This window comes from Panthera pardus, unplaced genomic scaffold (assembly GCF_024362965.1).
Source record: "Panthera pardus isolate Hobbes unplaced genomic scaffold, ASM2436296v1 HiC_scaffold_17, whole genome shotgun sequence".
NCBI classification, from domain to species: Eukaryota; Metazoa; Chordata; class Mammalia; order Carnivora; family Felidae; genus Panthera; species Panthera pardus.
The window spans coordinates 65014220-65040260 of NW_026526732.1; the positions used below are offsets into that span (position 1 = coordinate 65014220).

A 26041-nucleotide genomic window follows, 5' to 3' on the forward strand; every position below is an offset into this window, starting at 1 on the left:
AAACATATGCATATATCAGTTTAGATCTTAGATGAGAGAATAACTGTGCCAGAAGGAACTTGGCAAACAACAAGGTCCAGAAAAGTTAGGTGGCTTTCTCAGAACTATAGTTTGTTGAACCTATAACCCAGTGTAGCATTGTTCATATTTCTGGTTTAGTAGGCTCTCTCTCATTTTTGTTCTGTTACCTGCTGTGTATAATGTTTATGAATATGGATGCATTCAACATGAATTACTCAGAGGGAGACCACTTTGGATAGTAGTTGAGCTTGCCCATTTGCAAAATGCTACAAAATCTTTAGATGAGAGACAACCTGAAAAGAATATCATCTGAATTGACTGATGTTTGCAATACAAATGAGTGCAGTTAGGGAGGAAGGAAACCGGATTTCTCTCCGTGCATAGTTTGGTAATAAATACATGCCCTTCACAGTGCTTGCATTTACATTCTCCTCAAATACCAGTTGTCTTTCCTATTAGAAACAGTTGGCATTAACATTCGAATATAATGTTAACATGTTTCCAATCCTTTTAAATCTTTCTTGAGATGTTACTTCTTTTGGGGTGCCAGAATGCAATAAGATTGGAAGAACATAAAGCCTTCCTTTGCATCCAAGCAGTAAACTGAACAATGAAATAAATATCATATACAACCTCTAATTGATGTCAATAAGCTGGAACAGTTATCACACATAAAAAAATTCTGCATGATCCCCAAAACAATTTCCTTATTCATTGAACAAATATTTGCCTCCTTTGTTTTAGGCACTGTGCTTATCTTTTAGATCCTGAAGTTTGCATATCTAACAGTTTGGTTGGAATTAATTCATTAAGAAGTTCCTCTAAATGAGGTCAGAGTTCAAGGGAACTCAAAGATATGGTTAAGCACAAAGTCATAACGAAAGGACCCAAATCTTGTTTTGGTAATATTACTTCATGCAAAGACATTTTCTAGGTGATTACCTTAAGACTCATGGAATCTAGTTTGAAAATAGGCATGCAAAAATATATTAATAGTATAGTTTCCTATTCTTTCCATATTTAACCTCCAATTGGAGGCAAGAATGTAAAGCCGCAGCAAATAATTCTTAAATATTCTGTCACTTCACACCTCAAGTGTTCTAAGCTTTCTAAGGCCTCACAACAGAAAACATTTCTGCACATTCTAGGATTATCAGGACTTATGTAGTACATGCACAAATTTTAGCTGATATTGGTTTCCCACTAGGATAACTTTTTTTTTCCTGTTGCTGTTTCATATTGTAAAATTTATGGCTGTCATAGAATATGACTGTCATGTCTTTTTTCAGAGTATAATACTGCTGGGTATGAAGAATTCATTATACATTCTTACTGCAAATACCTATAATGATTACTATTTATATACTCTTACCAGTAAGTCTTACAATAATTAACATTTAAATATTCAGACCATTGAAAGTAACAGATTTTTGATATTTTGGAATAAAACTTTTTAAATGGTTTATTCTCTTTTTATATCCACAGTTTATCCTCTGGCATAATTATTTGTTTCTATAACCAATGGCAAGTTAATTTTGTTGAATCAATATCTTTCACCATGAGATATCCTTTAAAAGAGTTACAATCCACAGGATTTATTTAAAAAGTGTCTGAGAACCATATACCATCGTGAGGGTTGCATTTCACTTAACATGTGGTGAAAGCCCATTTCCTTCTGTCCAAGCACAACTCCTAAAATATTTAAGACAGAAAGAATGTTAACAAGTTTGATATCTTATTTACTGTGTACTTTTTCAAAAGTCAAAGTGCTTCCACATAGAGTGTACCATTCCACAGGCCCTAATTATACCAATAAGGCATTCACATTTTTAGGAGTTGCAACATACTTCTTTTGTTAGGTGAGAATTCGAAGAAAAGAATATAGAATTAAAAGATACAGCACCTTTGCATTCCAATCTTGGCCATGGCAGTAGCTGCGTGTGTGTGTGTGTGTGTGTGTGTGTGTGTGTGATATGTGTGTGTGAACATGTTTCTTTCATAAATATTATCTCTGGATCTGATTTACTCATAAGTAGAATAAAGGAATTGGTGTGTAAACATTGCTACAATGCCATCTAGCCCTAAAACCTATGGATAAATGGGCCCATAACGGATGGGGTAAGCTGACTCGTTCATTTTGGCACTTCAAATTCAGAAAAGTTAAACTTCTGGGAGTCGGTAACAGGTTTTCAATAGACAGATGTGCCAGTTAGTCACTTGGTGTTATTACCTTGGCTTGGGTCACATTATCAACAGGTGATCATAGACAGTCTACAAAAGAGACCAAATTCATAGTTGACAAGAGAGGCGATGCGTTCAGGTTTATCAGTTCTTTGAAATCATGAGCACCCACCATAACAAAGATGGGTTGTCATGACGATGAATGCATTTCTGCTTTTGAAGAAGCAGATGCTTGCTAAACTTGTTAGCCAGGCATCCTGTTTTGATCCCTATGCTTTTTACAGGCCCAAAAGATGACAAAGTAAGTGTAAATATATGAATTAGACTGTTTTAACATGATGAAATAAATGTGGGTGGAGATCTGTTCTTATGTAAGAGGGCATCCACACAAACATACTATTTCTTGATGCAGTGTGGTTAGAAGAGATAATATGGAGGGAAGCAAAACTGGATCAAATGAGTAAACAAAGTTTGCAGCTCAGAAATACATACGTCAAATCCCTAAGCAACTGGGGAAATTTGCTACCTCATTTTCATTAAATCAGCAGTGACTCAAATCAACTCCATTGAGAGTAGTATGTGCATAAACATAGGCTCAAAGAAAGCTTCTGTGTATCCCTCCACTGAATTGTAAGCTCCTATAGGGCATCCTATTGCTCATCTTTATCTCTGGTTAGGGTGTTGCCTGACACAAAAGACCTGTTCAACATGGGTAAGAAATGAACTTGAGGATCAAACATTTCTCCATCTAATGCAGGAATCTTCCTCTGTTCCAATCCTTCTAGTGTTCCAGAGAGCCCATTCCTACACAAGGGAGTCTGGAGTACTTACTGAACTGAAGTTTGCCTCTATCTGACTTTCATTTGATGTAGAAGATTGTGGATTTGTGTTCAACTGCTAATGTTGACATGTAGCAGGACAATTAGAATTAGATCCAAATGGATGTCATCAGAACATCCCAATTCTTTTGTTGGGTTTTTGGCTTGAATGGAATAGAGTCATTAAAGAGTCTTTTGGGAAATGCTTTCCTTAACATCCCATCTTTTCTCACCTACTAATAATTTCTGCTTATATCCAGTCCTTAACCTTACAGAGGAAAAATGCTGTATAGCAACTGGAGGTTCAGGGATGAATTTTTCCAAAAACTTAGAGTAATGACAAATTTATTTTTGTTCTGTAAAGCCCTCATAGCCATGGTCATGTATGCTGTATACGAATAATTACTAAAATGAAATATAAAACATCATCTCCAGTTAATATTTCTAGGCTAGAACTGTTACTCCATGGAAACAAACAAAAATTTCCCATGATTTTCAATGACATTCATTGATTCATTCAATAAATATGCATTGAGATCTTACTCCGTGTTAGCATTGTGTTTTCTATAGATCCCCCCTTTTATTATGTTTAACATCTTACATTTACAACTTAATGATAATTTTACTTAAGTTATTTTAAATGATATTTTAAAAGATATTTTAAGTGTTTTGTCTATGTGACTGTCTATATGGCAAATAGAAACTTTTAAATATTGGGGCTAGGGAACAAATATGGTAAATTGATATGTTATCAAAATTGTACATAAATGTACCATGTAAATATGATTTTTATCTATACACATCCTTTTCCTTTGTTATTTGGGGAAATTGTTTGCTTTATTATAATAATGAGTGTTAGGACTGGGAAGAGAACTGTCTTAGATATTCTTAAGTGTTGTCAGGATTATTTCCCAGGTTCTAAAAGTCCCCCCAAATTGGATATGTAAAAATACTTGAATAATTTAACTTAAGATCATGAGAACAGGTAGCTGCATTTGCAAGGCAGCTTAATGAAAATAAATGAGAAGTCTACTAGTTTCCTGAATAAAACAGTTCTGCTTCACTCTCTTTCTTATTCATTATATGAATAATTTTTCCTTCACAAAAAATGTGGTAAACAGGTAAAAAATAGATCAAATAGAGGCAGTTATACACTTTGTTCACTTCAAAGTCAAAGAGGTTAGATCTCCATTACCAATGCTTTTCCTTTGTTACATTATGCAAAGTTGGAACTAGAAATTATGATATTTAGTGAAAATATTTCATATTTTAAGTGTGCATCTTCATTTCCCAAAAAGATTAAACAGCTGACCAATGTAGAAACAACAATCATATCACAAACTTACATTACAAACAACTACCAAAATGTGGAAAACAATGTTTACAAATGGTAGCAAAGAATAAATTAACTTTCAGTGCACATAATTAGGTATATACAGGATAATTTAAAACCAAAGGGAGTGATTGCTAATGCTGAGCTCTCAAAAATCTCCATCAAAATATACATGTTACCCAAGAGAGAGTGATAAAAATAAATTGTGACACAAAAGCAGAATGTTGTCTCTCTTCTTATCCTCAAAACTTGGATGATAGCTCATCAAAATAATTTCTCCAAGTGTGCAAATGATGGAAAACTTTAATTCCAAAACCATTTCTCTAAATTACCCACAGATTTATATTCTTGATGCCTTTTCACATGATCACAAGCCAAGCATGCATGTGATTCCCAAAATCGTGGAAGGTTTACTGTGAAATCCTTCCTCCAGTTAAAGTAACTAAGGTATAACTTATTGTTTTTGTCAACTTCTTTCAGATATTTTGCGAGCTCACTGGGAGAGTTATAATCTTCCACATGAATGAATGAATCTGCTGGAATATAATTCTCATAATTTTCCCTAGACGGCCCCAGAACAACAGGGACAGAGCCGGCTAGAAAAGCATTGTAGAGCTTTTCTGTGATGTAATCTTTGTGGATTGAGTTTTCAAAAGACAGATAAAATTTGCAAGTAGATATGGTAGGAATCAAATTTTTATCATTCACATACTCTCCAAATGCTTGCCCGTATGTATGGATTTCAATGCTTTTGCTCAGCTCATTGTAATACTTGACCCTCGCATGCTCAGGATTCCAGTTACTTACAACCCAGCACACTAACTTCTCTTTGCTTGGCACTTCAAACACGAAGGGGTTTGTGCTCACCGTCAAGAAGCCATAAGGCACTTGGATATCTGAGTCACGGCGGTAAGTCAGAGTCAAGTTGAACAGGTGCTCAATGCCACTCTTCTGGGGCGTGTGGGTTGGTGATTCCAAATTCATCCAAATCCATTTCTGGAAGGGTGGCCTAGCCTGCTGAGGCAAGTTAGTCAGATCCCAACTGATGTCTCGGTGATGGATCAGAACCGCATGAGATTTGTTGTATAGGGAACGGTCTGTGGTAAGATGGCATCCTTGGATGTTGAACATTGTTTGGCAAGATGTAAGGTCAAAGGTCTGCCCAAATGGCCACACCCAAATCAGGATAGTAGTTTCATTAAAATAATCAGTTTTGGTGGAGAAGAAGTTTTTCATTTTCAGCACTGAGCTGGCTGACTCCATTGGACTGAAGATCCAGCTGTTGGTGGGCTTGATGTAGATGAGCAGACATGCCATGAAACAACCCAGGATAATGCAGACAATTAAAAATGGACGGAGAATTCCTTTGGATGCTGATGTCATAATTTTTTCTGTGAAACAGAAGAGAAAGATAGGGAGGGGTAGTGACAAAATGTTAACCATAATTGGAGATCAACAAGTGGTACATCTCAGAATACACTTAATCGCAAAATCCATTGCCTTTTCCTTTTTCAGTGTTATTAAACCACTGAGAGAATTAGAGCTTTTGTTAAGCCAAGAAACTGCTTTTAAAAGGAAGTTTCCCCTGAACTCTAAAAATAATAAATCAGAATTTGTTATAAAAGTACCAGCATGGGGCGCCTGGGTGGCTCAGTCGGTTGAGCGTCCGACTTCGGCTCAGGTCGCGATCTCACGGTTAGTGAGTTCGAGCCCCGCGTCGGGCTCTGGGCTGACGGCTCAGAGTCTGGAGCCTGCTTCCGATTCTGTGTCTCCCTCCCTCTCTGCCCCTCCCCCATTCATGCTCTGTCTCTCTCTGTCTCAAAAATAAATAAACGTTAAAAAAATAAAATAAAATAAAAGTACCAGCATATCTTCAAGCTGAGTTACATCTTTCTCAATGCCATCCTTCCCTGTTATATTTTTATTTGCGTCTACACAAATGACATAACAAAGACTGTCACCACTGAAGGTATGACTAAAATCTTTAGTACTTTGACACCACATCAGATTTGTGAACATTCCCTAGTTAATATAATCACTTATTCACTAGTGTGCTTTTAGAGATTGTGATACAACTTTGTAGTTCAGATGGAATTCTTGGCATGTTATCTTCACCGTCCGAAGTGAGTCACAAGTCATCCTGTAAAAAATAGCAACTTTTGGTTTGATATCCGCTTTTTTACTTTGTTTCATTTTGTCTTTTATTTAAGTACACTGACAACAAAAATTTGATAAATTAAAACTTCTTGTTTAACTTTAAACATTTACTTTTTCTTACCATTTTTCCTGTTTACTTTTAGTAATCTGTTAGTACACCCAGGATCTACTAGGCATTCTCACTTAACATGGTATTGGGTCATTAAAACAAGCTTTTTTTTTTTTTTTTTTTTTTTAGCATTAAAATGTCATTAGTTAATAAAGATAAATGGATTCTCAAAATATATTCCACGGAGAACAGCATTGATCTTGTGAATCATAGTAGATTGAAACTAAAAAGATGAATCAAAGCTTTTTAAAAACTTTTTTAAATACAAGAATCTTCAAGGTGTTTCCTCTTTGACATTCATGTCTTATGAATATGAACACAAAGATAAGATATGTAATATGTTTACAAAACTGTCTTTTGATCAAATTCTTACTGATCCTCGGAAGCTCATTATTCTTCTCACCAAAATAATGTGGCCTAACGATTTCAGATTCACTAAAATATTTTGAAATCTTGATCAAAACTAGTGTAGAAACATTAGATGTGGCCTTGTGTGCATGCCTGGCACCAGGGCAGCTGGGAGCCTCTCCTGGGGAGGGGGAGGGGGAGGGACAGGTTTTGATTCCCACCATGGCTATCACACAGTTTCAGTTATTTAAAGTTTGCACTTGCCCGACAACACTATTTTCATTCCTAAAGAAATTAATGTGTGGATCTGGCAGTGGACCGAAGTTAAGTGGAGACCAAATAACTTTGCCAACTGCAGTTGACTATTCGTCGGTTCCTAAACAGACAGACGTTGAGGAGTGGACGTCCTGGGATGAAGATACACCCACAAGTGTAGATTGAAGGAGGGAATGGGGATGTGATGACACAACAAAATACTGTGGAACAACTGGAACCTATTTTCAAGACATGACACCAACTATAAGGAAAACGCAGAATCATTACTAAGAAGAGAGAACCATTACATTTTGGCCTCCCAGATGGTAGCACAGATTTCTCTAGTAGATTAACAGCTACACAATATGTGCCTTTTATTCGTCAGTCTCCTGAATTAGGCAACTTGGATACCTGGCAGGAAAATACCAACGCATGGGAAGGAGAAGAAGATGCAGCCTGGCAAGCGGAAGAAGTTCTAAGGCAGCACAAGATGGCAGACAGAGAAAATAAAGGAAGAAAATGGAAAAGGAGGCACAGTGGCTGATGAAGAAGGAACAACACAAAATTGGTGCGAAGCTTTCATAACAAGTACTCTTCACATGTCATAGTGCCAGGAGGAGAAATATGAGCTCCCTAACTCAAGCAACATTTCGAGGGATTTAAGAGTATTTTCAAGAGTACAAAAACACAGTGTTTGATTTTAATGCATTCATCAGACCATCTAGGACACTAGGATTCTCTCAGAGTACCTCGAGATCTCAGTGATTGAGACTCAAAGGAAAGAAAAAGACCCCTTTCTTCAACATGCTCCAAGTGTAAGGCAATTGTTTGCTGTAGAGAAAATATTACAAATGGAATACACCAGTATCTCTTGTAGCTAGTGTTTCTAAGTAAATGGGTGTAGGGGTGCCTGGATGGCTCAGTGGGTTAAGTGGCCGACTTCGGCTCAGGTCATGATCTCGCGTTTCATGAATTTGAGCCCCATATTGGGCTCCATGCTGACAGCTCAGAGCCTGGAGCCTGCTTTAGATTCTGTGTCTATCGCTCTCTCCCCCTTCCCCACTCGCATTCTGTCTGTCTGTCTGTCTCTCTCTCCAAAATAAATAAACATTAAAAAATTTTAAATAAATGGGTGTAAATAGTTTTATGGTAGGAAAGAAGTCTGTGATGCTTTCCTTTGCTATGCGTAATGATAAAATAAATAATTTTAAATATTCTTTTGTTTCCATGGTTATCTGACTTAAATCAGACAAACTGGAGGGCTTTCTTTATTTTTGTTGGCAGAAGCTGGTATTGGTATACATTTCCTCTAATTTGAACTGGAATTGTTTATGTTTAATATGACATTAATGGATTTGATGACTTTGGTTTTTAAGAAAATGACACTAAATGCAATAATTCTATTTATCATATTTTATACATCACTGTTTTCCTTTAGGTGGTATTGTAATGCTGTACATAGTTGTAATTTATATTGTAGGTATAAATTAAAAATCAGCAAAGTGACAAATTTGATTTGTATTATTAGAACTTGCGAGGTTTTTTAAAAAAAATTTTAATGTTTATTTATTTTCAAGAGAGAGACAGAGTGAAAGCAGGGTAGGGGCAGAGAGACAGGGAGACACAGAATCTGCAGCAGGCTCCAGGCTCTGAGCTGTCAGCACAGAGCCCTACACTGGGTTCAAACTCACGGACGGTGACATCATGAGCTGAGATGAAGTCGGATGCTTAATCAATGAGCCACCCAGGTGCCCCTAACTTGTGAGTTTTAAAAACTAGTATTGGGTGATGGGCATTGAGAAGAGCACTTGTTGGGATGAGCACTGAATGTTGTATGTAAGCCAATTTGACAATAAATTATATTAAAAAAATAAAAAAAATAAAAACTAGTATTAGTAGTTTTTCCCTTTTGTCATAGATTTTAAGATGTTACAGTGTTTTAAATAGCTTAGTCCCTCCCACACAAAACTCATTGATTTACAAATGCAGAAAGCCTTCCGTTCCAATATTTCAAAGCTTTTAGATGATTTCTGTATCAATTTTATATATCTGTCATAATGCAGTTTACCATGTTGTTGGCTAAGATAATATTATTGATTCATTAAATTTTCAACTGAGATAAGAATAATATTTTTATTTTTGGGTGTTGACTGGCTTCAAAATTGTTTCAAGGAAAAAGATATATACTGTGTTCACAGGAAAGAAATAGATTTGATAGTTTAAAATCCTATTATTTTTTCTCCACAATTAAAATACATCCAGACTGATTTTCTATGGCTTTAGAATTTGTTAAGGAGTTTTACTTTCATAAAAGTTGTCCAAAATTAACATTCTGTGGGTTTTTTTAAATGTTACAGGTACTCTAAACTATAGCTCAAATGTTTGAATTAAAATATTTCATAAAATCACAGACTATACAGTGAGATCACCCTAAGTCCTTATCCTAAACTCCCAGACTAAATGTGATTGAAAAACCAGTTGAAATTTAACTTTGGTAAAAAGCTGCTTTTTGCAGTCCGAAGCCACACTGTCAGTCATCATGTTTATTAGAGTTTCTGCCAAAATACTCCCAATTAAATAGAATAGACATGAATTTTTAGTAATAAATGTGTCTCTTCCCTTATTTATATTTATTTATTTTTAGTCATGGGAATGCTACATGATTTCTCTAAATTTGGGGTTCATTAAAGGGTAACCTCTCCTTTAGTACAATAAATTTTACTGCTTTTCCCAAATAGTTGACAAGTATTGAAGTCTGCTTTGGTTATGCCTTTCATGGGTGTGGGATTTTACTTTTTTGTTTGTTCTTGATTTTTGTTTAATTAGAAGTAAAAATTGGTTAGGAATTATAGTTTGATTAATTAGAGGCTTTTCTTATGGAAAGAATAAGTAACAATACTGGGGGAAAAAAAGAAACACTAGATGTTTCCTTCCAGAAAAAAAGGGAGAAATTGTTCTTTATTTAATTACCTAAATTTATGTGAACATTTAAAAAAATAACATTTTTTTATACAGCTTTTTTTGAAAGCATATGACATTTGATATGTAGTAAAGCTTGATTTTGTTCATCCAAAGATTCTGGATATTATACTTTGGAGCACTCCTAGGACAAATTTTGGAATCAAAGACTGAGACTTACCTCAAAGTTAGCTATCCAGTCAATAACAAAAGGAAAATAAGTGTCTACCAACTATGTCCAGAAACTATTTTTAAATGTTTATTTTTATGTATTATTTTTGTCATTTAAAAATTTGTTGCTTTAGGTATATTTCTTACAAATAGCATATACTTGGATTTGTTTTTTGTTTGGTTTCATTTTTGAGGTATAATTAACATATAATATTATATTAATTCCAGGTGTAGAACATAATAATATACAGTTGACCCTTAAATCACACAGGTTTGAATTGCACAAGTTCACTTCTATGCAGATTTTTTTATAGTACTGTAAGTGCATTTTTCTCTTCCTTGTGATTTTCTTAATAATATTTTTTCCCTCTAACTTACTTTATTGTAAAAATACAGTATGTAATACATATAACATACAAAATATGTGTTAGTCAACTATGTTATCAATAAGGCTTATAGTCAACTGCAGGCTATTAATAGTTAAGCTTTTGGGGAGTCAAAAATTATATGTGGATTTTCAACACCCGTAACTCCTGCATTGTTCAAGGTCAACTGTACAATGAAATGAGCACCACAAATATCCCACATATATATATACCTTTTTTTTTTGTGTTGAGAACTTTTAAGATCTACTCTTTTAGCAACTTTCAAATATATGATACAGTATTATTTACTATAGTCACCATGCTATACCTTGCATCCCCAGGAAATCTGTACCTTTTTTTAAAAATTTAAATTCAAGTTACAGTGTTGTCATGGCTTCAGGAATAGAACCCAGTAATTCATCTCTTACATGTGACACCCAGTGCTCATCCCAACAAGTTCCCTCCACAATGCCTGTCACCACCCATTTAACCCATTCCCCCACCAACTTACCCTCCAGCAACCCTCAGTTTGTCCTCTGTATTTAAAAGTCTCCTATGGTTTGCCTCCCTCTGTATTATCTTATTTTTCCTTCCCTTGTGTTTCTCAAATTCCACATGAGTGAAAACATATGATATCTGTCTTTTCTCTGACTGACTTATAAATGTTTTATTTATTTGGTGAGAAAGAGCATGAGTGGGGGAAGGGCAGAGAGAGGGAAAGAGAGAGAATCCCAAGCAGGCTCCAAGCTCAACATGGAGCCCAATGCAGGGCTCAGTTTCAGGACTGAGAACATGACTTGAGCCAAAATCAAGAGTTGGATGCTCAATGGACTGAACTACCCAGGTGCCCCCAGAAACTATTAATTAACTCCTGAGTTAAAGAGATAACCAGAAAGGAATATGAATGAAATCTCAACTCTTTATAACTAAATGACATGGTACTACATGACAAATTTTGTGGAATGTACTTAAAATACTACTTTAAAGGAAATTACCAGGTTTGCACAGTTTTGGGGAAATTAATAAATTGGTCAACTGAATAAAGTGGACAAAGAAAAATGATCCAAAGCTAAATAAATAAGAAGTAAAAAATTAAGATAGGGATTGAAATTAAAATCGAGAGCAGAAATTTGAGGTGATTACTAACATCACATTAACTATGTGAAGTGATGAATGTTAAGTAAACTTATTGTAGTAATAGTTTTGCAATATCTACATATATCAAATTATTATGTTGTATACCTTAAACTCATAAAGCGTTGTATGTCAATTATAACTCAATAAAACTGGAAAAAATACTAAGATGAACCCCAGGCAAGAATAATTAAGAAAAAAGAAATTCAATTTATTTTATATTTTTTAAGAAGTTCATTTTAAATATCAAAAAGACTAAATGATTCTTGATGTAACATAAAAAAATAAGAAATGACTATATTGAGTAATTTTACATTCATGAATTTGAAAAACTGATGAAATGAATGGTTATATATCTACACAAATAGAAAAATGAGAAAAATGCCAATTTTGATAAGAAATTCTTATTAAACAAATAGCAGTTAGAAAAGTGGAATTGATAAGTGGTAACTGAAAACAAACAGCAGACCTAGATGATGTGTAGGAGTGATATCAACATTTCAATGACTAGAGAATACTACTGTCATTTAATAAAAAAAAAATCTAATAAACAGAAAAATAAGCAAAGAAGCTTAACTCATTATATGAAGACAATTATTACCCTATTACCAAAAGAAAATATAAAAAGTTAAAAAAAGTATTTCATTTATGAACACAGATGTAAAAATACAAACATTTTGCAATAAAGATTATTAAAAATATGACACAATTCAAGAATAGGTTTTTGTAGGTTCATGTACATTTGATCCCACTTAATAAATTTAAATATTTGGACAATCTTTGGTTTTTTTCTAGATCTTGGGATCTACAGACTGAGAAAATTTACTGGAAGAAGGATCTCCTCTTTAATGGAGTAATACTAACCTTTAATATCCATGATTGGACTCAGCAATTAGGTTTTTTTCCTCCTATGGCACCAATGTTTAATGGTGTTTAGAAATGTTCTCATTGAAAGTTTCCTTAAATGCTTTCTGAATCGAAATGCATTGGCAAAAACTGCATAAGTGATATCAATTCATTATGATCAGGTTACAACTTTAATAGTCTCCATTTAATAAATGCTCACTCTCAGTTAGGCCTTGTGCCAAGCACTTTGCACACAACATTTCCTTTAATCTTCATAGAATCTCTAGCAAGAAGGTCTTTTATCACTTCTTCACAGATGAGAAAACTGAGGGCCAGAGATATGACTAACTAGCTTACCCATTGCGTTCTGCTCTTTCTTGCCTTCCACAATCTTCTTTGAATAATACAAACATCAGTAGTCTGTTGAGATGCACTTAGCACCTCAAGTTTCATTGTCTTGATTTCTCTGGCCTCTATCTTTTACTCCATAATTGAGGAGTACTTATCTATGCATTAAATTTAGAGCAATTTCCCTTAACAAGAAACCTGACACTTATATGAAACTTTTTAGTGTCAAAGATTGATCTTAGCACTGACGTTAACATACATACATAAACACGCTTATCCTCACTGTAATCCCATTTTATTGATAAAGAGACTGAGTCCTCTAATGGTTAAGAAACTTGCTCAGGGTCACCCAGTTCATACGTGGCAGAGCACACTGTCAAACAACCCAGGCCATCTGGTTCCTGTTGGGGCATGATCACTATATTTTATGTTTACTGATTCTTCAGGTTGCAGCCAGAGAATGTAATTATCTTGACAATACCAGAAAGTAAACTCTATGAAAGACTTTGTTTCATAGAAAGTAAACTCTATGAAAGACTAAGTGCTGTATATGTTGCATGAACAAATGGGTGGATTTCTGAGTCCCTACTATGTGCAAGATAAAATTCTTAGTAACTAGATAAACAAAAATGAACCAAGTGTGACTGAAGAAATATATACTTAGTTGCTGTCTTTGTGGGTTTAACAAGTAAACCTTTAGAGAATAATTACCATTACAGTTACATACAGGTATTTTACCACTAAATGAGCAAAATCTCCCAGTTTTGCTTCTCTTCATCACGTGTCAAAGTTGGCATCTATCTAGTACTCTTTAATTCCCATGACTCTTTTCTTGGCCAAATGAGGAAAAAAAATTGGTCACTAGGCAGAAACAATGTTCCTTTCACTGTGTGCCTTTCTGTGTTCTGCTTCCTGGACGTTTTGTATTGAGGTTCTTCTTGTTAACTCTCTGCATACCTCTCACCTCAGCTTTTCATTGCTGTCGGGGTCAATTACTGAATAGTAGGGGCAGTTATTTAGTGACCCCTGCTTTGTACAGAAACTGTCAGAAAAGTTTGCCTCTTGGAACCACCATACTGACATCTCCTTGACAGGAACCTTTTCACCTACTCCTCATAACTAAAATTCAGTTGGATCCTAACACATCTTGAATTGCTAATCAATACAACCTATTTTTAAAGCACCCACAGCAGTGTTACTTTTGCTCTCACCTGAGATACCAACACATTTATAGCATTAAGCAAATTATAACAATAAATCATGTAGTTAAAACTTTTCAATTATTTTTAATAGTCTCCAGTACTATTGAAGAATATAATTTAAAGGCATTGGCATTAAAAATTAACACAATCTTTGGTAAAAGTACAACTTGATGGGCCTTGGTGTGCCTATGATTCTGTTTTCCATCATGAAACTACCTTCATTCACATTTGTAGGAATGCTCTACTGAGTGATAAAGAATGGAAGAGAGCTTGGAATAGAAAAGGTTCAAGTTTGATTCTCAAGTCATAAATATACTTCAAGGTATTGGGAGAGAAATGTGAACCAAAGAGAACAGGAGCCTTCTTCAAGAAATAGTGGTTCCTTTTTTTGGGTGTGTGTGTGTGTGTGTGTGTGTGTGTGTGTGTGTGTTGAATCCTTATTTCAAATGGAAAGAAACAAGTGTATATTTAAAATCGAATTCAATACCTGCCTAAAACTTAAAAGAACAGTTGGGTTTGTCACTTGCCACTTGGGATTTATTCCTACATTGCAGCCACCCCCTAATTCTTCAACCCACCTCTGGCTCACGCTTGCAGGCATGTGGGGTTGGAAGAGAATTTCCCTCATGCCCTTAGGAGTTCTTGAGTCAATATGTTTGATAATCACGTATTCCCTATTTGTTGTGTGGGTGCATAATTAAATGATTCCTGATACAGTAAAACTTTTCATCCTTGGCAAAAATGTGTAAAGGAACAGAACTTTGGACCCACTTAAGGATCTTCAGATCAAGCCAGATCAGCCCAAAGACAAGAAATGAATCATTAAAAAATTCAGTGGATAAAGTTAGAAATAGTTAAAGGAAAAAAATTGACTGTCACCCATTGTGACTTATTCCCTGTTAAATAAAATAAAATTTGCAAAGTGCTTCTGATAATGCCTGGACCAGGAAAAGCACTATGTAAGTGTTTGCTATTATATTATTACTCTTTGTTATAGTCAAGAATCCGAGCTTTTACCATAGCTGAAATTCTTTTGGAATTATAGATCCCTTCTTATTTCTATGTAAATTATTACCACTTCTTTTCTTTTCTTTCTTTTCTTTTCTTTTCTTTTCTTTTCTTTTCTTTTCTTTTCTTTCTTTTCTTTTTTAAAGTTTATTTATTTATTTTGAAAGAAAGCGTGAGAGAAAGAATCCCAAGCAGGCTCTTGCTGTCAGACGTGGGACTCAAACTCATGAATTGTGAGATCATGACCTGAGCCAAAACCAAGAGTCTGATGCCCAATCTACTGAGCCACCCAGGATCCCCAAATTATTACCATTTCTAACCACACACACACACACACACATGCACACACACATACACATGCAGAATTTCCTCTAAGTTCAAAACATAACTCATTATTAATAACATCTGGATAAATACGTAATATAAAAATTTTATAAACAGGGTCTTTCACTTGTTCATGGTATCACCCTTTATACAAAAGATTACTCTATAAGCATATTATAATTAAAGGATTCTATAGCAGATATATGAAAATGAAAATAATTACTGCTATTTTAAAATTTCTTGTGAGTTTCTTTTAACATGATTTGAGAAGCTGTACAAGTATAGGCAGAGTTATTTTCCTGTTTACATTTTCTCACTCTCTGGATCGCCTCCCTTCTTCTGATAAAATGCCCCTATTTCCTACTGGGATATTACCTCTCCTCTCCTGTGTGCAATCTTTGGGACTACAGAGAGTGATATTTCCCCCTTTCCTAGCCAATGTTGAGCAGAGGATCCAGATCATTCAAACTCTTTTTCTGGGACTTTGAAACTTGAAAGGAAGGGTCAGGAGGGAAAAATCTTGGGGCTGATTAATCACAGTGGGATTTCCTTATAAGACAATTAAGTAAAGTCTACTAATTGCCTCCAAGTTGCTGCTTGGGGTGCCGCCTTCCTGGGCTTCCTTCTTCTGGCATTCCTTTAGCTCTAAGAGCTACTCCATAAACTTGCAATAATTTCCTCTTTGTGTATGTTTATTATAATTGTTTTCAGTGCTTGAAACAAATCCAAACAAACAACTGCAACAAAACCAAAGCAAGCAAGCAAGCCAACAAAACCCCAACTAATTATCTTCTCTCCTCTTTTTTTAATTCCTGCAGGACATGAAGTATATTACTTAATTCTTTCAAAATATGTCCATAATTATTTGGATTAAAAAAAACATATATAAATTCTTAAAACATCAAATATATCTCTTCACTTTAAGTTAAGCCATAGACCCCACCCAGATTAAAGTATTGTGGTATCTAATTGGGCTATTACTGACCTGTTTGGTCAGGCTCAAAGAACAATTTGTTCTCCACATAATCATCATGGGGCTTAGTGTCCTGATACTCATATGGATTCTGCATAAGTCTTCTGAATACTACACTGAATGTTTATCATTTAAATTTCACGGTTTTATTTTTGGGAGTTGTCTTCGTTATTGTTTTATTTTGCTTTTATTGCTTCCTATGACTTTTAGGCTAAGATCCTTTACAAGAATAAAAATATGCCTCATACTTTCTATACTATATACCAGATTATATTCTGCCTCGAAGCACTGTAAAACTTTATATATTCATCACTTCACTTTCAAAGATTCCCTTGACACTTCACATTCCGCTGAACCTTTCTCATGGGCATTCCTGCTCTGAGTTCCCACAATTTCCCCCATTAGAATCTGAGCCAAATGCCTCCTGTCTTTGGGAGAGATGCCATTTACTTTTTGGCAAGAAGACACAGGTTGATGATCTCTGGAATGCTATCAAATTTGTGTTTGTGAACCTTTCTCAAAGACCTTTGGATATTATCTCTGCTATTTCCATGGGTGAGCCTCTTTTATTTCCTCCAAACACTGGAAAAGCTACCACGAAAATATGCCAGATTTTGGTCCCAATGCTTCTACTGAATATTCCTCAGAATGCACTCTAGCACATACTAGGATTCCCTGACTTATTTCTGCAGTGTTTTCATCTTTAGGGATATTACTCCAAAATGCTCAGAAATGTCTTTCTTTTCGCCCCCTTTCATTTCTGTTTTACACATTTGTTTGGCCAACTGCCATTTTTCCGGCATTGCAAATTTCTTCATCTTGAGTGGTTTCTACATTCACTCTCTTTGAAATTTCTTTCCAATTCAGGGATGAACCTTTTTTAGTTTGATCTTTTATCTGCTCTCTTCTCTTTCTACTTGTAATCACTAGTTCTCAGTCACTGTCTTTATTCATCTTAGAAGCTCTATTTACCTGCTTTTGCTGCAGCTAAAGCAATCAGATCTGACACTGAGCCCAAGCATCACTTGGCTCACGTGGTACCTTCCCAGAGGGAATACCATAGACAGGGCCAACGGTGTTTGCTGGCATTTTCCCAGAACATGCTTTCTGGTGTTCCTTGGGGCCAATGGTCTTTTATAATTTGGCTGGCAGCACCAGTGCTATGATTATTGTCAGGTTTTAGCCCCAAACAGCCAGCCAGTGAAGGTCAAGAGAGCCTTTACAAAAATCCCAAACTCTCATTTTGGGCTGATATATTACTATGCGTTCCCAACTCTGAAGATGAGACTTTTTTCCTTATAGATGACAAAGTAGAGTGATTAACCCAGTAGATTTTTCCTTACATCTCCCTGTCTTTTAAATGTATACCCTACCCAGTACCAATGATGTCTCCTAATTATTCCTTAGATTAGTTGACTTCTTTCTAATTCCCTAGGTCCAAAATCTATCACCTCCTGTTTAGACTGCTGACATTGCTTTTCAGCAGTACATCTGGCACTCAATTTTGATCAGTTCAATTTATTCACAATGCAGTAGAGCAATGTTTGTGAAAGTGTGGTCCCCAGACCAGGTGCAACAGCATCAACATCACCTGGGATCTTGTAGGGAAGGCAATTCTCCCACCCGACCCCAGATATAAGGAATCAGAAACTGGGGTGAGGTCCAGCAATCCATTCTAAAAAGCCCTCTAAGTGATTTCTAAAATACACTAAGGTTTGAGAATCCCTGAGTCGAGTCATCTTTTCAAACCACAGATCACATTGTTTCAGGTCCTTCAATGAAGTACAATTACTTTTAAGATAAAGCAAAAGTGTCTAACTGTAGCTTAAACAGTCCTGGGTGATGGGAAACCTGCCTCTGTTCCAACTCAGGCTCCCTTCTGCACTCCCTCCATGGCCACGGTTGGCCCTCGTGCACAGATGGGGACACTCGCTGCACCAGCTCCTCCCTCTCCCTGGAATAGCTTCTCTTCTCTCTTTGTTGATTTCCTCCTTTTCACTTTTCATCCCTCAGCTCCCCTGGCAGTTTTTTGTTGAAGGATTCCTGAGGACCTCCCAATACCGATCCCCACAGTAAACCAAAGGCCAAGTACATGTCTCATCGTCCCATGTGTCACTTTTGCAAAGCACTGACCACAATAGCAGGTATACCTGTATTTGTGTACTTGATTGGTGTTATTGCCTCTGTTTGACTGTAACTAGGCTCATACAACAGACAGTGGGTGTTTTTCTTCAGGATTCAATCTCTAGTGCCTAGTCAAACCCGATATACCTTTGCTTTCAACCAATGTTTTTTGAGTGACCAAATAGTTAACAATTACTGAACACTTGTAATGTTCCAGGCACCAGGCTAAGACATTCATATAGATTTTTATCACTTTATTTTCAGGAAAATCATATTTGTTTTTCTTCATTAAAAAAATACGTATCAGGGTGCCTCAGTGGCTCAGTCAGTTGAGCATCTGACTTTGGCTCAGGTCATGATCTCACAGTCTGTGAATTCGAGCTCTGCATTGGGTTCTGTGCTCACAGCTCAGAGCCTAGAGCCTGCTTTGGATTCTGTGTCTCCTTCTCTCTGTGCCCCTCCCCTGCTCGTGCTCTGTCTCTCCCTCTCTCAAAATAAATAAATATTAAATTTTTTTAAATAAAATAAAAAAAAATACCTATCACTTTCTATATGCCAAGCATGGTTCTAAGCACTTAACAAATATTAATTCTTTCAGATCCATAATGACAAGATAAAATACACACTATAATTATATTCATTTTATAGACCAGGAAGCTGATGCACCTCTATTTGTCTCCTATCACACAGTAGATAATAAATCAAGATATGGACTTTAGTGGCTTGACTCCAAAACTCTAAAAACACATGTTGAAAATTGAGAATTCCAGCTTATAATTGAAAAGAATTCTATGAATTATGGGATTTAAAATTTATTTTATCACATGTATTTCTCTGAAGTCATTGTTCATTAGAACAAACTAGATTACCAACACTTCATTTCTACTCTTATTCTGGAAAACAATGGCCAAAACAGAAAACCAGAAGTCTTAGATAGTTCTCCTCCTGTCCCCAAGAGAATGCAGAAGGGTGAATTGGATCAGGGGAGGAGTCTAACTTTGTTTTATTATTAGTCTAGTTATAAAACAATTCCAGGGAAACAAAGAATTATTGACACATTTGTAATTGATAATCCAAGGCTTCTCTGATAGTGTATTCCTCATAGCTGCAATCTCTTTCAAGTGAATTCCTTATGTGCTGCTTTGATTAGTCAGCTTTGAAAATTAACTAACCTCAAAGAGCCAGGTGGCCAAAAACAATAAAGGTAGAGAATCTTTCAATACAAATTCAAATAATTTAATAAAATTCAATAAAAATTAAAAAAATATTCCAATAAAAATTTCACTTATATCCTATAGTTTGTGCACACAATGTCATTGTTTAATATACTTTAAAGGATTTACAAGCATTTATTTTAACCATCCATTATTTAAAATGGAATAAAGAATTCCTTTTCTGTAAGAATTTACAAATTCCCTGTATCCCACCAGACTACTGCATTAGGTCATGTGCTTTTAAGGACCATATTATGATTGTTTGACTTTCATCAGTCTTACTACCAATAATCTCTTCAAGGTGTCTCTCAGTTGTGTAAAAGACTGGGAGGGAGTTTCATATGGAGCCAAACCTGTCTGGCCTCAGTAGTCCCCTTCTGCCCTGGGTTTGTCCTTCTTGCTCATTTGGCTACCACTAGTCTAAGAATCCAATTGATGCAACCTCACTTCTTTTTTACTTACATTTTTTAAATGTTTATTCATATTTGAGAGAGACAGAGGGAGAGCATGAGCAGGGGAGGGGAAGAGAGACAGAGACAGAATCTGAAGCAGGCTCCAGGCTCCAAGCTGCAAACTATCAGCATAGAGGCCATTGCGGGGCTCGAACTCATGAGCAGCGAGATCATGATCTGAGCTGAAGGCAGAAGCTCAACCGACTCAGTCACCCAGGTACCCCAATGCAGCCTCACTTCTGCTCCTACCATAATATGTGTGAGCCTAGAATCTCAAACCCAACTGTCCCCTGTCCTCTAACTCTCTGAGTGTCAGGGTATCTGGGTTCCTGTTGCACTTGGAAGACTGCCTATCTGAATCAAAATCTGTCACTGACTCCAGCAGCTTTGACTATGTTGACACACTCACACAGTCTCTCTCAGAACATTTCCCTTAATTTCTGGTCCTCTGTCTGCTACCAAAAGAGGCTTTAGTCCAGTTTGCAAGGCAAGGAAATAAAACGGGAAACAAACTGCTTTATGTTCCTTGGCTCTTTCCTACACGCTTTCTCCAACATAAAATTCTCGCTTTTTCAGTTACAAAAACAAAAATGAAAACAAAAACAACACACCATCGTGCACACCAAAGGATGTTAACAGATACTAATAAGAAGGTTGCCATAACAAAAGAACCTATCTACCTATAGAGGTAAACACTATATTAGATGGGGCATTGCCATGACAACAGTTTCTGGATCAGACCAAATTTTACAGGCTGATCATCTTTTGAACTCATGTGAAACTAATTAGCACCAGCTTTACTGGGATTAAATAACACATCACTGTAGTTAATAAGGAGCTTCTGAAACTTCAAGTTAAATCTATAATATGAGAATAGGCCAGTAAGAACTAAAATAGAAAGGATAAACCACGAAGAAATTAACAGCTTAAGAAACAACACAATAAAAGTGTGGCTAAAGAGGTCTGTAGGAAAGAATCAGGTTTAATCAACCTGCAACGGAGTAATCTGAAAATGAACTGATTAAGATACTCAACAAAGATGATATTATTAGAAGAAAGATAGGAGGAATTTAGAAGTAAAAAATTGCAAGAGTGAAAGACCCTTAAATTTGAGATACAAGTACTCCCATCCTTGGAGGTGGGGGGAGGTTTTTTACTATATCACTATATCATATAGTGATATATATCATATAGTATATAGTATATATACTATATCACTGTATCACTGGCCTCACTTATTCCATAGCCTGAATAAGTCTCCTCAAGGGTTAACTAACATTCCTATTCTAATTTCATTCCAATTAAATAATCTTTTGAATATTCAGTTTACCAAGCTGTTGAATACTCAGAAGAAAGCACCATACTCCATAAACATAATAGAGAAAAAGAAAAGGAAATACATCAACAGAGAACACCCTTCTCTCCTCCCACCACATTGGAAAAGGCAACTGTTCTCTCATCCAAGGCTGATTCTTCCTCATTATCTGGAACCTAAATAAGTCAAGTGACCTCATTCCATTCATTATCTCTGATTTTTTTGTAATGTTCAATTTCTCTATCTTAATGGTTGTTTGCCATTAGAATTTAAATATAATCACAGTTCTTTTGTCTTCTACTAAAGAACCTGCACCCTCTCAAACACTGCTCAGCTATCTCTACAAATGGATGCATCATTCATATACCTATCTAAGCCTAAGCCTCCAACTGGAAGTCATTATTCATTCCTTCAACTCTGTTATCCAACATCCAGTCAATTATTGCACCTAATCATTGCAAATGTGCTAGTTATGAAATCTCATTCGCTTTCTCCATCTACTGTTACTTCACTGTTTGGGCCTGCTTCACTTATTTCCCGGATTATTGTAATGAACCACTAACTGTTGTCACTGATATTGCTTTTGTTTTCCTCCAATTCATAGTAAACACTGACTTTTTTTTCTTTTTCTTTTCTTTTTTTAAAATTTCTCTCTTTTGAAAAAGTTTTATTGAACAGGGTGGTTCAGTAGGTTCAGTGTCTGACTTCAGCTCAGGTCATGATCTCACAGTTTGTGGGTTCCAGCCCCGCACTGGGCTCTGTGCTGACAGCTCAGAACCTGGATCTTGCTTCTGATCTGTGTCTCCCTCTCTCTCTGCCCCTCCTCTGCTCACACTCTATCTCTTTCTCTCTCTCTCAAAAATAAATAAACATTAAAAAAAAAAAAAGAAAAAGTTTTACTGTCAAAGCAATGTTGGAGAGGAAGCTGTTAAAGCAGCTAGCCTGTGATCCCTCCTGATTACCAAGAAGATGTTCCTGGGGATTGGGTGGTTAAGAAGGGAGGTGACCTGGTTCAATGTCTTTGTAAACATGATAACTTGACCTCCAAGCCAACAGACTAATCATATTTGCTGGAAGGGAGAACTCTTATCTATGAAATACTTTGAAGAAGATGTTCTTGGTTTAGGATTGCTTATTGTAAATGAATCTAAACTTGGATGGATTTATGAGGCATGGTTCCCTGGAGAGTGTCAAATAAGCTATAAGACTTTTACATATAAAATAGATATTTTAAAATTTAAATACTCCCTACTGTGTGAGCTGCCACTGGGGACTTCTATTATTTTGGACCAGAGACCAGGTATGATGCAAAAAGGAGGGTTTATGGAAATTAGTAGGATATTTCAGACTTCTCCCTGGCTTATTTATGACTGCATCCTTAAAATATTGGTAAAGTTTGACACTAGGAACAATCTCTAATAGAAATGAGTTTCACATAACAGTCTGATTCTTTGCATTAACTTAATGTTTGCTATACAATTTTGAAAATACACAAACATGATAAACAGAAGCAGTCTATAAAAGCAACTCACAGAAATAATATTTTGTGTGTCTTTCTTTCTAGTCTTTATTGTAAAGATCTATTTAGTTAATTATTCACCTATCTAGTTTCAATTATCAAGTGTATGCTATGTTTTCAAACAATAGTGAGAACTAATAGATTTAAATAATTTTTCTCCTGCATTTTTTTTCTTTTACTTAACTTTAAGTTGTGAGAATTTGCTTGTATCACCGAGAAAAAACTTGATTTTTAATGGCTGGATAACCTTTCACCATATGAATATACTGTTAAATTACTCACCAGTCACTTACTGTTGGTCATAAATACTATTTTTGCTTTTTTCATAATAAAAATATTATAATATGCAACTTATACAGTAAATCTATGACTATATTTCTGATTATCTCCTTAGGATTGGTTTTAAGATGGGAAAACTGGATAAAAGAGCATGAACAATTTCAAAGCTACACATCCTTTAAAAATATATAAGAGCACATATCTTTCCTTAAAAAAGTAAAGAGCTCCCCTAGTCAGAATTTAGACATACTGAGTATTATCTTTTGAGGTATGTGTGCATATTTTGCATTTGATAAGGAATATATAATTTGTTAAGTTTTCATTTAATTCACTTTTCTCTGATGACTATGATGTAAGATCATACTTGTTGACTATTTATACTTTTTGAAAATGGATTGTGAATTTGTCTATTTTCCAAATTACTTTTACCATGTAACTTGTTAAATTGGAAGAACTTTTATGATACATACCAATGACAGTATCTTTTAAATTTCATATTTCAAAGTTTTTGGTAAGTGGTACTTTGATTTTCTTTTGGCATTATTAATGATACAAGGTTATTAAATTTCCTCCAGTTTTGTGCACTCAAATTAAATTGTATGCACTTCAGTATATATCTCTTTCTACCTTTGCTTCTTTTTGTATTTATACTTAGAAAGTATTTCATAACTAAAGCTCATTCAAATCAATGTATTATTCTAGGTTCTGATTGCAGTTGGTTTTGTATTACACTCTATAATTATTTGGGGATTATCCTCATACTTGATACATGGTAAGGAACAACTGAATATATTTTTCAAATACCCAGCCAATTATTCCCAACAATATTTATCGCATAACCTTTCCTTTGCACATTCTTTTACAATGGTTTATTTCTCAAACAATTTCAGGTCAGGTATGAGTTTATTTCAAGGGTAGCTATTCCATCCCATTCATCTGTCTGTTGATTATCGTGTTATAGCATGTTTTAAATTGTTTGTATTAGTTTCCCCCCTTATAATTATTTTCTTCAATTGTATATCACTTATTCTTCCAGATAACATTAGAATTATTTTTGTCAAGTCCATCCTTAAAAAAATCTGATTAGTACTTTGAAGAAATATTTCATTATGTTTACTTACAGTATTGGAAACAATGGCACACCAAAAGTATTTATTCTTCTAAATGAAAGTGTACTACTATGTCATTGTATTAAAGTTGTTCATATCCCAGAGTAAAAGTTGGTTGTGTCTCACACATTTATTTTTTTCTGAGGCATTTCATGTTTTATTGTCCCTTGCTATTTTGTGTAGAGTATCTTTTCCCCCCTCACATAGGCTGATTATTTCAACAAAAAGCCATATTCCTCTTCCTGAATGAATGAACTCACTATTCAGTTACCTGTGTGTATATGATAATAGGACTGATTATCTGTAAGTATAATGACCATATCTTTTTTTTGGGCATGAAAAGTGGAGAAACAAATCCTGAATGTTTTCCCTTTGGGATCTGAGCCACAGGCAGATCTTCTCATCATCTATTTGTCTTTTTCTAATTTAAAAGTACCTAATTATAAAGGTGGCAACTGATTTACTCACGATGTGTTCATCTGACTCAAACTTGTTTTTCAATTTGATGCTATGTGAATTAAGTGCAAGGCTGTAGCTTTAAAAGATACGAAAAAGACGACCATTAACTGGCTTCTGGACTACGTGGGGCACATGGCACATTGTTCTGTGACTGAAAACACCTGCTCTGGACACCGAGTGCCTAGTTTTCAATCCAGGATCTACCTGTGGCTCTCTATGAAACTTTTGGGCAACATTTTCAATCTTTCCCAGTGTCTTAGTTATTCATCTAAAAAATCAGAATACCTACCTGCCAGATTTGTGCATGTAAGATTAATTGATACATGTAAATCACCTGGAACAGGCCCTGGTGTATAGCAAGCATTCGATAATCAGGGGCTGTGATATTTGCTACACATACATGCATATGTCTCCAGAAGTATACTTCTTCACTGCTGAATATGAAATGGCCACCTGTAGCAGTAGCAGTAATGAACTTTGCATTTCCTCTGAGAGACAGAATTGTAAGAGATTTTGCCTGGAGTAATCTAGTCACTTAACCACTGAGCAAGTGGTCACCTCTCAGAAAAAACAAAGTGGTATTTTGCAGCATGAATGTGTCACTACTTGTCATTGGCCAAAATGCAAAAGGCAATTTGCTCCATTTTAATTTGATTTTGTTCCATCTTTTAGAGTAATTACTGGACAATTACTTTGTCATAAGCTGTATGCTCAATAGGCAAATCTGGCTTCATGAGATTAAGAAACTCATTTTCTGTGATGTGCTTTGCCCCTCTTCGACCTTCAATTTGTGAAAACATTTTTTTTCAGGTGTTCCCTATGGGAGTGAGTGATTTTTTGTCATTTTCATTTTCTTAATTTTCATTGTTCTTGTGTATTAAAATTCCATTTTTTTCTACAGTTAGCAAAATAACTAACCCAAAATTTTGTACACAATAAATGCTTGTTAATTAAAGTTCTTATGTTTATATGACACAGTGTTATAAATGGATGTTACAATGAATATATTTAAGCTCCCT

General features: G+C 35.4%; 1 protein-coding gene and 1 pseudogene across 5 annotated transcripts in view; one reads left to right on the forward strand and one right to left on the reverse strand.

The window, feature by feature from the left end:
- Positions 1-1986: 1986 nt before the first annotated feature.
- The window catches only part of FUT9 (fucosyltransferase 9), a 197192-nt gene continuing 173137 nt past the window's right edge, over positions 1987-26041 (reverse strand). For all 5 annotated transcript variants that reach the window (XM_019442885.2, XM_053904646.1, XM_019442884.2 and 2 more), the window contains one exon: positions 1987-5744. In XM_019442885.2, the coding sequence (XP_019298430.1) occupies positions 4657-5736 (1080 nt within the window). In that variant the 5' untranslated portion in view covers positions 5737-5744 and the 3' untranslated portion in view covers positions 1987-4656. The remainder of the gene's footprint in view (positions 5745-26041) is intronic.
- Positions 7178-7869, forward strand: LOC109263432 (receptor-binding cancer antigen expressed on SiSo cells-like; annotated as a pseudogene).